The sequence below is a fragment of the Hylobates moloch genome, unplaced genomic scaffold (assembly GCF_009828535.3).
Source record: "Hylobates moloch isolate HMO894 unplaced genomic scaffold, HMol_V3 SCAFFOLD_4, whole genome shotgun sequence".
Lineage (NCBI taxonomy): Eukaryota > Metazoa > Chordata > Mammalia > Primates > Hylobatidae > Hylobates > Hylobates moloch.
Window position 1 is genome coordinate 52,609,299 of NW_026652279.1, and position 17,488 is coordinate 52,626,786.

Sequence of the window (17,488 nt, forward strand, 5' to 3'; positions counted from 1 at the left end):
TTTTTTTTTGAGACGGAGTTTCGCTCTTGTTGCCTGGGCTGGAGTGCAATGGCACAATTTTGGCTCACCGCAACCTCTGCCTTCCGGGTTCAAGTAATTCTTCTGCCTCAGCCTCCCAAGTAGCTGGGATTACAGGCGTGTGCCACTACGCCTGGCTAATTTTGTATTTTTAGTAGAGACAGGGTTTCTCCACGTTGGTCAGGCTGGTCTCGAACTCCAGACCTCAGGTGATCTGCCTGCCCCAGCCTCCCAAAGTGCTGGGATTACAGGTGTGAGCCACCGTGCTCGGCCATAGGAATTACAATTTAACATGAAATTTGGGTGGGAACACAGAGCCAAACCGTAATAGTGGGCTAGGCAAAGCTATGAGGTTGGGTAGGTCAGGTGTATTAAATGCACTTTTGACTTAACGATATTTTCAGCGTGTGACGGGTTTATTGGGATGTAACTCCATCGTAAGTTGAGGAGCATCTCTATATATACATATCCTATTGGTTCTGTTTCTCTGGTGAACCCTAATACACAGGCATTCTCAATTTTTTATTAAATAATTAAAGAATGAAACTTTGTGTTAATAAAATGTATATTATTGTTAAAACACTGAAGATATATTTATGTACAGTCTCAAACTTATTTCCCACTGCAAAACTAAATGATTCATCATCTTTGTTTTGTTTGTTCAGATGTAATTTAAAAATCTATGTTCATATTTATTGGAAATGGATAGCAGTTAACTTAATAAGTTATAAATTAGCCTTAAATTTCTCACTGAAAACACCTCTAGGCCATAGGATGGGAAATGTGGAATACCGAGCAGCTGTCAGTGTCCTTTTGAAGAAATTGCTGAGGCCAAAGTCCTTCCAGTCAACTTCTTGGCATTTGGTTTTTCTGATTTACTTGCCACTAAAAAAGTGCTTAAGATTGTTTTAAGACCACATAAGATCAACTAAGGTCTTAGGGAAATGTTTCCATTTACCTTAAAAGTTCAAAATAAATTGTTAGAGAGAACAACTAAAATAGAGAATGGAGATAAATAGACTTCTGAAGACAAAAATTCCATTTACCTGTGATTTTGGGGGGCAATCTTGACAATTAGTTATATCATCTCAGTGCTTCTCAAACTGAGGTGGTAATCCATGAATATAAGGAAAGTTACAGGATAAATGCAGTCCACTTTTTGCTATGGCCAATTTTTCAGTTTTATTTGAAAAAATTATAAAATGTGCCTGGCCAGTGAGTCAAAACTGTTATTTCATATTAAAATAAACATCAATAAATTGTGGAACAGAATGCAAAGCTTACAAAAATTTTACAAAACTTCGAAGAAGTTTGCACTTAAAAGTGAATGACTTCCATTGAGTTCCTAGCCACTATCTACTTGTTATATTAAGGCTGTATTCTCCACTCAGCAGTACACCTTTGATGAAAAATGTTTTAAAATCATGGTTTTAAAATAAACTGACTTAAGAAGGTGACAAGCACTGAAGAAGACAGAAGAGGATCAGCTCCATTTGAGAGCTCCCTGTCCTTCTTTGAATTAAAAAACTCTTTCAAAGAAGAGGCAATAGAGAGTAAAAGCTATGAACAGAGTGGTTTAATGAAACTACTTTTTTCGGTTTTTGTTTTTGCTTCCCTTTTCCCATAAATGCCATCTTTTTGGTAAATGTTATTACTATAGCCTTTTTTTTTTTTTAGTTCTTTTTTTCAGAACTACCGTTTATTGAGAATGTCTTATTCCAGGTTTCTACATGGGTTTTCATAACTACTCTCTTCAACAACTTTGAGACAGACATAATAAATAATGTAGTAAACAGCATGGATATACCCTCAGGTCTCCAAAACCCACGGTTTTGGCACAATGCCATTCCAACTTCCGCCATCTTCATCCTCCTGCTTTAACCAGGAAAACATATTTACTGGGCAGTAGACATGTCAAAGGTGAAGGTATTAATATCCAAATAATACTGTGCTGTTGTTTTCAAAGCAATCCATGTTTCATAAGCCTGCAAGAAAAGGAAACACAAGTCATGATCTCTGAGTGTGTAGAACACATCTTGCATCAGTTATTCTGATTATCATACAGATATTCCTAAAAGATGAGAAAAATATAATGGAAGAATTATACCAAACAGACTTTGGTTTTCATACTTTTAATTATCTGTTTATTTCAATGCTCAGATATTTTACAGTATTTGTGGGGCCACAGTATAAATCAATGTAGTAGAGTCTTGCTACATTACATAGTGTCTGTCAGTTGGTACAAAACTGGTCTACAAGTAGAGGCAGGAGTATACCTGAAAATGTCAACATTCTATAAAGAAGACACAGTCTACCAGCCTACTTAATTACTTAATTGACCAAATAAACAAATGTCTTGTTTTAATAATGCTAAATAATGCCTATTGGACAAAAACAGCCATAAAACTAGATGCATTATTCAGTTAGCAGTTTTCATCAGCAAGTGCAAAACAAGTAGATCCTGGTAGACCGGTTAAGACCCAGTCATGTGGAGTAAGGATAGGATCAAGGTTCCATGAAAACAAGGACATTCAACTTTTTATGACTTTATGCAATCCTCATGCCTGATGATAATCAGAGCCTGAGATATGTGGAAAGAAAGAAAGAATAAGTGAAGGAATTAATTTATTCATCATACAACTTTGTTTCCTAAATTGCTAAATTGTAAGAAGAAGATCATGAATAATTGAAATCCTCAGATAATTCAGCAATTTCATTTGGCCTGGAGTTTTAATGTCTTCTTCTATCAGAAAAGTAAACATAGAATAAAAAAGGCCAATGCAAGTTTCTTCTTTCTCTTGCAGCAAGAATGCAAATGAATAGGAAAATGTACAAAGGCAAGCAAAAGGAGGAACAACATTAAAGCTTTGAATAATTATCACAGGGGATACTTAGCTACTGAACAACTGAAAGTGAACTAAAGTCTGACCACTGTCCATTCATCAATCTACACATACATGTAATAATTTATTAAGCTTTGACTATATAGCAATCATTTTGCTAGTTCCCGAGAATAATTACCTTGAAGGATAAGATACAGACTCTACCTTTACAGTCTAGGTAGGTAGGTTGGGTACACAAAACAAGTAATTCCAATTGACATTTTGAGAGCTATTTACTTGTGAAAGAGCATGCAAAAAGGGACAGAAGGAAAGATAAATGTCGCCCTGAGAAGAAGGGAAAGGCTTCAGAGGGACATTTGAGTCTAGTCTTTAAGCAAGAGGCAGAGTTTACCAGGCAAAAATCATTTCATGGGGAAGAAAAAGGAGATATAGTTCAGAGTGTCTAGAGAGGAAAAATCAGGGCTAGGCTAGTCATGTGTTAATTAGTGGTCAGCAAATGCAATGACTAAAAAGATACATGGTGAAGGACCATTTGTTTCTAATACAAATACCTGCTTAGCCAGTGTGTTTCCCCACACATCTGAACTGTGATCTGGGTCCCAGTAATCCTGCAAATTTACATGTCTTTTGAGACGTAGGAACTGGTTTGCAGGGTCCTCCAACAAAAATGGCGCTCCCAATGCTCCTGCAATTTAGAGTCCAAGAGCACAACATCTTTTAGAGCAATAGTTTACATCTCAATGTTTCCTCTTCAAGAGACCCAGCTGTGATCTTTGGTAGGCTGGGGGCCTGAGGAGGAAACTCTGGAAAAGCTAAGCTCTGAGTGAGACAGCTACTCCTTGGCCCTTTGTCACCATTGTATGCTAACCACTCAATTTGACCTGTATTTAGCTCATCTTGACAGCCAGTGCTATGTGGTGGATGGAGCAGGATATCGGAACTTCCATACATGCATGGGGGCCTCCAGACCCGGATTCGAATTCCAGCCCTATCACTTTTCTGGGAAAGTTGCTTGATTTCTTCGCACTTTAGTTTTCTTGCACGTTAAGGGGTATAATAATGCACACACACATGCTGTAAGGACTGGATAAATTGATGACTATAAACCATCCGGCTCAAACTAGGCAGTCAACCATCTTATTCTTGCTTTCTTAGCCCTCCAAAATAGAACTGATCTTTCTGTTTGAACTAGGCTGCTCCCAAACCTGACACTGTGGTTTAAATTGTTGGCACTGATTGATTCACCATCAAATCGAACCACCTTGTATTTTGCAACTCCTTCCTACTCCAGGATTAAGAAGAAAAAAGAGATGATAATTTTAAGAAATCCAGACTTTTTAAAGATCTTGAGATTTTAACAATCTGTGTTGTATTTTCATTCTCAAGTAAAACACAATTGCATTCAGAATTATAACTTGAATTAATATAAAGGAAGAACACACTTTCTCCTGACCTATAGGTGACAACAATACAATCTGTTCATTGTGATAAAGAAGCATTTATTACAACATCTAATTGTGAGTAATGTTACATTAGGCACTTAACAACCTCATTATTAGCAGTCCCCTATTGACCAACCTTCTGTATGAACCTGGGTTGTAGCAAGCTATACAGTATAAAAATTCCTCTCTATAAGGCTTTCTGTTTATTTGGGATCCAGGGTCAAAGATAAAAGACAAAACGAGGCAACACAGGATTTGATTGCACTAAAGGAATTTAGGAGAAGATGCTGTTATTGAGCACTAAGACACTGGGGTACAAGTAGGCGTTTTCACGGTCAAGGAAGTTGTTTCACCTTCTCCTTAAAGGAAAAATTTGATTTAGCAGGATGGGAGAAGGGGAAACATTTTTAAAAAAATTTAAGCCAGAGGAATGATGTGTTTCACTATCTTAAAACAATAGTCAGAGGTGGCTAGATAGAAGAGTTTTATATAAAAAAAATTAGTTAACCTTTAAACTTAGGAGATATTAGTGACAGATGCCCAAAGTAATACTGTTCTGCTGCTAGCTAATCTAATTTAGTATAATCCAACCAGCAAGTTTGTGGAAACCATCTTTTAAGGTGGCTCCCAAAAATTACTACTTCTTGTTATTCATATTCTTGTGTAGTAGCCCCCTCTTTTAAGCTACTGTGGAATGACTGTGTGCAATTTTTGTGGCTAGGATATACAAGACGTTACAGCTTCTGCCTTGCCCCTCTTTTGGACCATTTGCTCTAAGAAAAGTCAGCTGCCATGTTGTGAGGGCACTCAAGCAGCCCTGAGGGAGAAGACCACATGACAAGGAAATGATGCCTCCCACTAATAGCCAGGTAAGCGAGCCATCTGGAAACCTGATGTTTTTGCTTCAATCAAGCCTTCAGATGACTGCAGCCCCCATTGACATCTTTACTGCATCATCATAATAAATCCAGAGCCACAACCACTGAGCTAAGCCACTCCCAAATTCATGACCCTGCAACTGCAATAATATGTTAGTTGTTTTAAGCTGTTAAGGTTTGGAAAAATTAGTTATGCGGTAGTAGATAACTTATACACACAAAGGTCGAGACTAAGTTGAGGCAAGTGAGACACCTAGGATAGGGTACAAAACACAAGGAACTCACTTTCAGGGTCATACAAATTTTGTACCATAAGTTCCTCACTTCTCTCACCCTAGTCCCCGCTCTGATTATCATCATTGCATGGAAAGATAAACAAAAATAACTCTTGCTAATCACTACCACATGCAAAGATAGACAACAAATAACACTTACCATTAAAGAATTCACATTATTGTCAGAGTTCATATATAATTAGAAGAAGACATATTGTGATCAGACCATCCATAGTTGGAGCAATTTTGATACTGTCATGGAGACGTCACAGAGAAATTCATTTTGAGTTGGGCTTCAAAGATTTGTTACGTTTCAACAATGAGGATGAAGGGCGTGGAAGCAAAGCGCATGTATTCTAGGCTGAAGGAGACTGGAGAGTTAAAGAATGGAGGAGCAAAGGAAGATTCAGGGTTGGTGACTTTCATTTTGCCAATATGATTGAAAGGTAGGGTTGTGGTGTAGATGTGGTCAGAGATAACACTGGAAAGGTAAGTTGGAGCTCGATTCTGAATGATTTTAACTGTCATACCAAGGAGTTTGGGCTTTACTCTAAATAATTAGTAATCATTTCTGAATAAGAAAATGATAGGAAGGACCAGATTTACTTTTTTAAAAAATTGTTTGTATTATGGTAAAACATACATAGCATAAAACATTCCACTTGAACCAGTTCTGAGTGTACAATTCAGTGGTATTAAGTACATTTACAATGTTTTGTAACCCTCACCACTATCCATCTCCAGGACTATTTCATTGTCCCAAACAGAAACTCTTACTCTTTAAACAACTCCCCATTAACCCCTCCCCAACCCCTGGTAACTACTATTCTACTTTCTTTTCCTATGAATTTGCCTGTTCTAGGCACCACATGTAAGTGGAATCATAGAGTATTTGTTGTTTTCCGTCTGGCTTATTTCACAAACATAATACCATCAAAGTTCTTCCACATTGTGACATCAGTATTTCATTCCTTTTTAAGACTGAGTAATACTTTATGTATTTAATATATATGTATATACACCATATTTTGTTTATTCATTCACAGATTTACTCTGAAAGATCCTTTTGTCAGTGGTGTAAGGACAGACAGTAAAAGGAAGAGAAGAGTGAGGGACACGAGATCAGAGGCTATTCAATAGCCCATATGAGAGATAAGAAGGGCCTGAATCTGGTGAACATGGGATGGGAAAACAGGATTGATTTGAGGAAGATGGGAGGAAGGAACCCGCATTCATTTGGGCTGACCAGTGTGGACTAACCAGCTTTGATTTTTTGCTTTTAGATGAAATGCACTAATGGGTCACTTTTCAGATTTCTGATTATTCTCTTTGAAGAAAAGGTGTGTGTTACAGTGTTACATATTTTGTGTGTTACTATTCTGTTAATAAATAGGTGTTTTTTTCAAAACAAAATTAGTGGCTGTGCAAAATAGATCCAATTCCATCAATAAACAATAAATAGCTCTAAGTAAATGATGCTTAGGATATCATTTATAGCTATACAGTGAATCTGTAGTAATTGCTTAAGATAGTGTTACTTGAAATTATCTAAAAGTAAAACCAGAATTCTGTACTATAGTCATCCTGGTGCATTACACAATCACTAAGAAAAAAAATGCTATTGCATAAATCTTGGCAGAGAGGCATGCTTTAAAATATATACCATAGCTATTTTAAGCTCTAATAATTCTGTCTTTTGTAAGTCTTTTACCTTTTTGTTCATGGAAAATGCGTTACCGATACAACCTCCTTCTCCCTAGGACAAACCACCTACCTCAGCATTATAAGCCCGACAGGCATCCAATAAATCTTAATTGATGATGATGATAACATCACCCATGAGAGAGACAGAAAGTAGTATTTATTATCCTACTTTACGAATGGAGAAAATTGACATGCAGAGATGAAATGACTCACTCAAGGTCGTATAGTAAGTCAGTGGCAGGGCTGGAAATAAAAATGCAAGTAATATAGAAGGGCAGGCTATTATCCTCTCTGCTTGAGAAATTTCTCCTCCCTTTTTCATTCTGCCTGATCAACCTTGAAAGTTAGTGAGAGCAAGACCAGGGTTTTGTGTTTGTGAACCTATCTAATATTGCTGGGGTTTGAAAACTGAACCCTGAGTTTTATTGCTTTGTTGATTTTTAAATGAGTTTTTTTTAAATGTAGGCAATATCAACCAGATTAATGCCTTTCTTAAACTTCATGATCATCAGCTATGAAAAATATCCTTCTCTCTTTATTTACAACTCCCTACACATGGCCCTTTTTTCACCCACATCATAGTCAGCTTTAATAGGATCTGTAAATGTTTTGTCTAAACATTTTTCAAATATCCTCTGCAGAAAATTCTGTACAGTAGAAACAAGGCAAACACTTCAGAGTATAAAGCAAACACTATTTGGGATCACAGCTCTCCTTATACAAGCCAAGAAGGATCGGAGACCCAGAGTCTTTTCTTGGCCTCGCCAGTGACCAGCTAGGTCATTGAGCCACTTCTTATTCCTGCACTTCCATTTTTTGTTCTGTGAAACAAGTCTGGATTACACAACCACTAAGGTCTCTTCCAGCTCTAATATTCTGATCTGGAATGTATTAATAACAAATAGGTCATTAATCAAAAACTACTTTCTATGCATGGTATCATGTTATCGAAAGCACAGAGAATATGCTAAGTGGGCACAGTTCCTACTACTTTCAAGGAACTTACTGAAAAATTTAGCACTGCGACAGTCAGAAATAAGTGAAAGAGATGTCAAAGTAGACTTACCCAATAATTAAAGCAAAACAGATAAAAATGTATTCATATTATGAACAAAGTGGTGAGTACCCATCACAGGCTAATGAGCAGTATAAGCATAATGAAAACTGCATCATTAGAAATGAAAGTCTCTATGTTACTAGCACCCACAGAAAGCTGAAAAATACTCTTTAAACATAATGGTGGGGAAAAGACAATATTCTATACCCTATACACATAACCTTGAAATGATACTTGTGGTAGGAACCTATATATCTAAAAGATCAGAAAGCCTAAGGTAAAATAAGATACAGAATTAAAGGACAGAGTGTGCTGGCAGATTTCTCTTTTCCCTGATGTAAAGGAAGCTCATTTAGGGTAAGCCTAGGCCCCTCTTCACCTCTATGTGTGCTCCGCTCCTGGGAAGGGGCAGTGCCTCAGTTAATTTGTAAATCCAAGAAGTTTAACTTGACCATGTCCAGCTCAGCTCTTTCTTCTTCTCTTGATAGTAAACTGCCCTCCTAGGGCATGCTTCCTGTTCTGGTTCTGCAACCTGCAATTGGTTATAAATTTGCCAAATTTGGGGGTCCAGTCATCAGGCCCTTTATGTACTTATACTAAGCTACATTTTCCAAATTAGCCCTTCTCAGGAATAAAGGAAATCGATTGCCTTCCATAATCATATTTCTTTATTTCTCAACTTGATCAAAACTGGACAAAGAAGAAGGGTGTTATTTGTTGGAGGGAGGTGAAGAAAGAGTAGCTTAAAGAACCCGATAGTCTGTTGCTCAAAGCCTCACTAAAAAAGAAGGGGGAAAAAAAAAACAGAGCACGTGCCAGGGCACTCCGGTGGGAGCTTGTCATTCCCAGATAGGCACAACCGAATTATTCCCCACATGTAACCTTCAATGTCTGTATGTTTTTGAAATAAATGCAATGAGATTCAGTGGGGTCAGAAGACATAAAATATCTGGGCAGATCCATAGAAGAGGTCTACTGCTAGCTATTTCCCTTAGGGTCTAGGTAATACTGGTATCTGGGGTATTACCTGATACTTGGTACTACAGATGGAGAGTAAGCAGTGCAGACTTGCTTAAAGTTCAAAGATATTTACGTATGGGATGGTGAAAGTAAAGCACTTAGCACTCAGTATAAGTACATAATAATATTTATTGTTTACTATTTTTATTGAACTGCTGAGTCTCAATCCTTTCCTTTAAAATATTTATTTTTTAAGAAAAGATGAAATAACTGCCCAGAAAATTACGGACACACACAAATTAAGTACTGAAATAAAGTATAAATGGTCACTAGGAATAAAGTACAAAAGAGGATCTGGAGAAAAGGATATATAAATGTCTTATTAATGGTGTAAAAATTTCAAAGATTTCTGTAAATGTAGGAGGAGTTATATGATTTAGTGAGAGACTAAAATACTCACATTTAGGTTCATATTTTCTAAAACTTGAATATTCTCTTTGTTAAGTAATTTTCTTTTTTTTGAGATGTAGTCTTGCTTTGTTGCTCAGACTAGAGTACAGTGGCACGATCTTGGCTCACTGCAACCTCCGCCTCTGGGGTTCAAGTGATTTTTGTGCCTTAGCCTCCCGAGTAGCTGGGATTACAGGCATGCACCACCACGCCTGGCTAATTTTTGTATTTTAGTAGAGATGGGGTTTGCCATGCTGGCCAGGCTGGTCTTGAACTCCTGACCTCAAGTGATCTGCCTGCCTCTGCCTCCCAAAGTGCTAGGATTATAGGCATGAGCCACCATGCCCCACCAAGTAAGTAATTTTTACATACAATGGCATAGTTATTTTATTTCTTTCCCCATTACCTTTGGTCACTGACCCAAAAATGTGTAGTGGAAGACAGAAGAGTTGTGTTCAGTAGAACATATTCCCTCACTTTGCTTGAACTTGGATAAAAATTGGTGAGAAAAGGAGAGAGAGACAGATAATGGAAGAGAAGCAATTTGGGTTATGAGAGAAAAATGTGAAGACTAAAAAGAGGAGAATAGAAGGAAAGGGATGGAGAGAGAAATCAAGAAAAAAAAATAAAAGGAAAGAGAGAATAATGAAGGGGGTTTACAAAAGACAAAAGGTGAAAAGCCACAGGGCAGATAAAGGAAGTAACACAACAGAAGGCAAACAGGATGAAAGGAAACTGGAAAAAATGGAGAGGGGTGCTGAACTGCTGACCGGCTCTCATATCCTAGTGTCCTGTTCAGAGGTCTAACAGGGGCCGGATGGGGTGGCTCACATCTGTAATCCCAGCACTTTGGGAAGCCAAGGTGGGTGGATCACCTGAGGTCAGGAGTTTGAGACCAGAATGGGCAACATGGTGAAACCCTGTCTCTACTAAAAATACAAAAATTAGCCAGGCATGGGGGTGCACGCCTGCAATCCCAGCTACTCAGAGGCTGAGCCAGGAGAATCGCTTGAACCTGAGAGGTGGAGGTTGCAGTGAGCTGAGATTGCACCACTCCACTGCAGCCTGAGTGACAGAGAGAGACTCTGTCTCAAAAAACAAAAACAAAAACAAAACAAACAACAGCAACAAAAAAACAAAGGTCTAACAGGATGCTTTCTAACTGACCTTTTAACTCAGTAACTTCCATTTTACTGGCATTACAATTGCTGACATGTTGAGTATTTTGAAAAGTAAACAGGAAGTGGTGTCACTTGGGTTTAACTTAAATCTGTTCTAACCTGCTCTTAACACATACACAATGTTGGCACTCACTCTTATGGCCACATAATTTCCTTGGACATGTTTTTGGAGCTAGTGGTTCTTTTATTACTTTTAATCTTGTAGACATGGAAATTCATAATTCATGAAAGGCAGCATTGTATTTGATTCAATAGTGACTCTTTCTGGGTCATTGCCTACATGTGTTGATGGGATCCCCATTTCCAGTGCCATGACAGATGATGCCATATGTGTAGGAAAAGTTTTTCTACAGCACCCAGACTGCTTAATGAATCTAGTCATAAGCAATGACATTGAGACAACCAAGTATAAAGGGGTCCCCGGAGAACCTCCTACCGGCCTGGTTCCTGGGAGAAGGGGTGGAGCTACGGAAGCTCAGGCCATTTGCAGCGGGGAGGGGCCTGGCTCTTCCTGTTCCTGTGTGGGAACCTGGGATTCAATCTGTGAGATGAGGGCCTGTTAACAGGAACCCTTCTCCCACTTTGCTGTGTTGTTTTACCATTTTCTTTTTCGTCCAGTAAATTCCGTCCCCTTCACCCTTCAAAGTGTCTGCGAACCTAATCTTTCCTGGTCGTGTGACAAGAACCTGGATTTTCCTACAACAACTTTTTTTTTCAACCAAATTATTTTCCAGTTTATTCTCATTATGTATCTTCTTGAGAGTATCAATCAGTCATAAGCCCAAGTGAGTAGGTAAAATTAAGAACAAAATCTTTTAAAATAAATTAAAACTGTGTCAGACAATACAGAATCTCTAAGGAATTGGAGGGCTGCAGGGATGACTGAAAAGGGCTAGTCTTCCTATGGTAGAGAAGAAAGCAAAAAGAAAGGGACTGGGGATGCTGACAGGGTTGTGTGTTAGAATATGTGAGCTTAAAAGCTCTTGTCAAAAAACAAAGCAAATCAAAAATCTTTCAAGACAAACTGGCATTGGTTACTAACTGTGGAGTGAAAAATAAGAGCTGGAACCACGAGAGGAAAACAGACCAAAGGCAGCTTATTATTCTCTCTGTCTAAAACCAGAAAACATACTTGCACTTTATGGACAGATCTGATCGCAGGTCAACAATATGGGCGTGGACCCTCAAATCGTTTCATGTGTGGGTCAACTCCAGCTGCCAAATCCAATCAGGAGAACATGATTGCTGAGGGAAAATAAATCTATTTTTCATTTTAGCAGAACAATGAAAGCAATCTTTTAAAAAAATACAGAAATGAGAAACAACAAAAAACACCAGTATAATTGTTAATAGTGTTCAAAAGTTGGTTCACTTAGAAAAACACTTTTAAATATGTTTGTTTTCCGTATTTCCTTTGTATGTGATATAAAGCTGTTTGGTTTTAATAAATGCCCTGTTGCTACTCTTCACCATTAGTACAACTAGGAACTGTCATTGAAAGTCATTGGTGGTGTCCTGGTTCCGCTCAATTGTGTCAGGTGAGGTCACCCAGCTTCTTAACTCCTGGTTGTTTCTTGTGGAAGCAATGGCTACGATACTGCCTCCACCACTTTTTCAAGAGGAGGTCTTGCTCTGTGAGCTGCTGCTAGCCCATGTCAGGCACTGCAGTGCCAGAGGAGAGAGTTTGTGTAGCAGAAAGAAGAGTTTTGTTCTCATAAGTGGTAGATTTAGGATTTGGACATGAATGCAGCTTCTACCATTGATTGACTGTGTAGCTTGGTCACTTGAATTCCCTAAGCCCTCAGTTCCCTCTTCGTAAAATGAGGAGCATAGCATCTATTAATATTTTCAGAGTGGTCATGAGAATTGACTAAGATAGCCCATGCAAAGCCCCTGACACATAAAAGGAATTTAAATTAGTAGCGTTAATATTTGCTGATTTCATTGTAGAAGAAGGCAATTAAAAATTTTTTTCTTTACCTCTCTTTCATTTCTGAAAGAAGGCAATTCTTGACCTAAATATTCAAGAGAGGTTTATATGCTTATTTTTTAAATCAAGTCACAACACTTGAACTTCTAATTCTCTGACTAGAGAATCAGCTCCAATGTGTATAAGTTACTGTTTTGAAAATAATCAATAACTTGTCAACTCTGCCCATAAATTTAATTACTTGGATAGGCCTTTCGTTGTTTTTGGCCTCAGCATTCCCATCAGGAAAATGGATAAATGAGACCTTCTCCCTACCTCCCTTAAATCAAATTCTAAAGAAAAGTAATTTGTTGGACAACTCAGCTATAATAGAGAAAACTTAAAAAACATGAAAATAAACTTTTTAAAAAAATGGTGGTTTTCTTATAATAAGCAGAAGGGCTTCAGAGAAGTACAGATGAATACGCTGTATTCTTAAAAGAAAATGTGGAGGGAAAGAGGCAAAGAAAGTTCATTCAAGCTACTACTTTCTTCTCTAGAGCTATATGATGTAGAAACTGTCAGCTAAACCAATTATTGTAATGAACGAATCCGGTTCTGAAGACGTCAGTCTCCTCAATCTGCAAGCAGCGAAGCCTTCTTTCCTGAGATCTGAAGGGCTAACCCAGCAGTGTACATGCACCTCTGTCCTTAGTTTCTAGTTCTCAACTTGTTATTTCATAAACTTCAACTAGATACCTTTATTATTATTTTTTAGAGTCAAGTCAATCAAACTGGTTGTCTTTATAGGTAGATATATTTGTATCTCAGTTAGAGTTGAACTAAATTCAAACTTGTTTCTTAAGAAAGTCTTTGAAGCCTCTTTAAAAATTTTGCAGAACCATTTCCTTTGTCAAATATTTTTGACCCTGCAGCATTCATAAGTGAATGTGGACTAGCCGGCACTGCTTTAGCCTTGCAGGCATCCACCACCATTACGCCCTCTAAAGTCAACTGCATGGATCAGTGGTCAAAGCAAAGCATTACACTGCTGAGTTATAACCAGTTCATGACTTTAAATTACAATGTGCTCTGAGACACTCACTTAAACTGAGCCAGCCTCACTTTCTTCATCTGGCAATGTGGGCTGTAATTGTGTATGATTGTATATGCCTTGGTTATAACTGCTTAAGAATAACTTGGCTAAAAATGTTTAAATTACATATTTAAACATGACCCAACAGCAAATTGCAATATTGATGATTAAAACTCATTATTAAAATTATTTCTATGCTTAGGAATTGAAGGCTTATTTTATACACACACACACACACACACACACACACACATATATACATCTATCTAGCTATATGTGGGAAGGGCTTCAGGAAAATATAATTTTTGTGCATGAGTCTCGAGATTTTCATAGAAGCAAAAGTTTATTCTAATTTAAGCATCTGCATCAGAAATATTTATAAATTATAGAGATTTAACCATGAAGATACTTTATATCTTTGTAAGTATTTTCAGTTTTTGTCACAAGCAAAACAAATGACCTCTCAGTTCAATTTTGATAGAAGCCACTGAGTTACCGGGTCAGTTTGGCAGCAAAGCGCCTGGCCTCTGGTGCCTTCCTTGATCTGCCTTTAAAGCACCACTTTGAGCTACAGCTTGCCCTAAAGGTTAATAAATTCATGTTCCCAAAATACTTTGAGGTCTTCATATAATAGTACTATGTAAGTATTATACTTCTGAAAGATATTTTAAAATTTTTTTGTTCAAGGACACAACAGCACTTCTTTGGAGGCAGCAATTAGACTTCTTAGCAACAGTATCATGTTAATATATAATTAGAAATAAAATGATCACACACACACACACACACACACACGCACAGTTAACATTAACATGTTCAAAACCACAGCCTTCTACAATAGTTTGGTTTCCCCAGTGCTATAGAATAGGCCTATGGATAAAAACATGTTTGTTTATTTCTTTAAGAAGACAAAAGGTATTATCAACCTGATGGTTGTAGGAGACATGATAAATAAAAAAGAAATAGGCTCTTACCGATAAGCAATGTTGAACACAGGGCTACTTGAAGCATTTTATAGGCCATGATCCTGTTTTGGAAAAAAAAAAAAAGATTTATTTACTTTAATTTAGCTGGAAAAAGCTTTAGGGTATATCAGGTACTTTTCAGAATTATAAAGCATTTGTCACATACCTGGAACCCCTGTGAGCTGAGACACAGTCAGAGAGAGGCTGAGGTGGCTTTTTTATATACCTCTTGCCTTTTTACCCTTTGGACTTTTTGAACTGGCTTTTTACAGGCTGTTCTTATAAGGGTAATTTATTTATTTACTGATTTTACTATCTACATAGATTAATGTAATGTTAAAAAAAGGTAGAAAAACTGGATCACTCACGTATTGCTGGTGGAAATGTAAAATTGTCCAGTCACTTTGTAAAACAGTTTGGTAGTTTCTTAAAAATTCAAGCTTTCAATTACTGTCCAACCCAGGAATTGCATTACTGGGCATTTGTTTCAGAGAAATAAAAACTTACGTTAAAAAACAATCTGTAGAAGAATGTTCATAACAGCTTTATTAGCAACAGGCAAAGACTAAAAACAAGCCAGATGTCATTCAACAACTGAATGTTAAAACGTGATACATCTATACCATGGATTACTACCAGCAGTAATAATAATAGCTATTAAAAATAATAATTATTGGCTGGGTGTGGTGGCTCACACCTATAATCCCAGCACTTTGGGAGGCCAAGGTGGATCACCTGAGGTCAGGAGTTCGAGACTGGCCTGGCCAACATGGTGAAACCTGGTCTCTACTAAAAATACAAAAATTAGCCAGATGCGGTGGCACGTGCCTATAGTCCCAGCTACTTGGGAGGCTGAGGCTGGAGAATAGCTTAAACCCGGAAGGCAGAGGTTGCGGTGAGCTGAGATCATGCCACTGCACTCCAGCCTGGGTGACAGAGCGAGACTCCATCTCAAAAAAAAAAAATTTTTTTTAATTAAAAACAAGGAATGTTTTACTGCATTGTAAAATGTGTTTGTTTCCAAAAACAGTACATAATCAATACAACCAGAACAGTACTTTCATTTTTGAAACAATTGCCCTTTTCAGTGCCTTGATTAATCGACTAGTTCATCATCATACAATTTATTCTTAATGACAAATTATGCCTGTGTGCCAGTTTCATTAAGATTATGCAATCTGTAATGAATTGGTATGGATCTATAAAAGTGGTAGAAAACAACTTTGTTGATGACTATCTTTAAATTGTAAAGGGTGTTTAGAAACCTACCTGAGGCCGGGCGCGGTGGCTCACGCTTGTAATCCCAGCACTTTGGGAGGCCGAGGCGGGCGGATCACGAGGTCAGGAGATCGAGACCACGGTGAAACCTCGTCTCTACTAAAGATACAAAAAAAAAATTAGCCGGGCGTGGTGGCGGGCGCCTGTAGTCCCAGCTACATGGAGAGGCTGAGGCAGGAGAATGGCGCGAACCCGGGAGGCGGAGCTTGCAGTGAGCCGAGATTGCGCCACTGCAAAAAAAAAAAAAAAAAAAAAAAGAAACCTACCTGGGAGTTATGCCTCCATTTACTGATAAATGAAAGGTTTTAGAAGACAACTAACTAGAAACACACACTGCAAAATCTTGGAAGCTTAGGCCATGTGTCCACCTATACAAGATTTTGGAGACACAATAGCTGTTGCCACAATTCACAATTCTGTAAGTCTCCATTATTTTTTACTTTGTAAAGAGGTATAAATTTTTAGTTGTGTGATAAACTAGAATAATATCAAGAAAATCATAGGAAAATAATTTTTTTTCTTTTTTCTCTTTTTTTTTAAATTTGCTTTAAGTTCTGGGATACATGTGCAGAACATGCAGGTTTGTTACATAGGTATGCATGTGCCATGGTGGTTTGCTGTACCCATCAACCCATCATCTAGACTTTAAGCCCCGCATGCATTATTAGGTATTTGTCCTAATGCTCTCCCTTCCTTTTCCCCCCAACCCGCTGACAGGCCCTGGTGTGTGTGTTCCCCTCCCTATGTCCATGTGTTTTCATTGTTCAACTTTCACTTATGAGTGAGAACAAATACTTTTGTTTTTTAAACTGGGAGATTATAGAACCAAAAGAGAAATTTATCTTTCTTTTCTCTACTTTCATCATTCTTCAACTTACAGGCCTAAAGTGAAGTTTGTCTGGAGGAGGAATGGGAGAGGGGCTTTGCTTCCTATCTCTTTTACCTTACTTCTCTCAATGGGTCATCAGTCAATTCTTTTGGATGGGTTAGATAATGCAAGTGTAAAATAATAACAGCTATTCCATAATTTTTACACACATTGTCTCATTTAATACAGCAATTCTATGGAGACAGTATTATCAAGTTTCATAATTTGTCCAAGGCGTGTTCAGAAATAACAGGGTAAAGCTTTACAGCAGAAGTAGAGATGAGGTTCACACACAAAAGCATGAGCCAGTAAAATGAGACAAATTAGGTGAGTGTGGCTCCAATTGGGCCCAGAAGTGAATGTGGCCTGGGCAACTCAGTTTTATCAGGAAGGTGAAGATATATACAAGATCCTTCATGGGCCAGAAACTGTTATCCTTCCTGGTGAATGAAGCCTTCCTGGATCCCCCAATTCAGATTTGGCTGCTCTTTCGTACATCTGCGTACCTTTAATCGTTAGGCCATGTTTTCCCACATGATGGTTATGTAGGTACATTTCAGTATT

The 17,488-nt window shown here is 37.9% G+C and overlaps 1 protein-coding gene across 1 annotated transcript; it reads right to left on the minus strand.

Moving 5' to 3' along the window:
* Nucleotides 1–420: 420 nt before the first annotated feature.
* CUNH3orf85 (chromosome unknown C3orf85 homolog) lies at nt 421–14,967 on the minus strand. The gene is made up of 4 exons (XM_032149128.2): nt 14,945–14,967; nt 14,788–14,840; nt 3,413–3,546; nt 421–2,003 (listed from the first exon to the last, which is right to left on the minus strand). The coding sequence occupies exons 2-4, from the start codon at nt 14,834–14,836 to the stop codon at nt 1,914–1,916; spliced, it is 273 nt and encodes a 90-aa protein (XP_032005019.1). The 5' UTR covers nt 14,837–14,840; nt 14,945–14,967; the 3' UTR covers nt 421–1,913.
* Nucleotides 14,968–17,488: the final 2,521 nt, after the last annotated feature.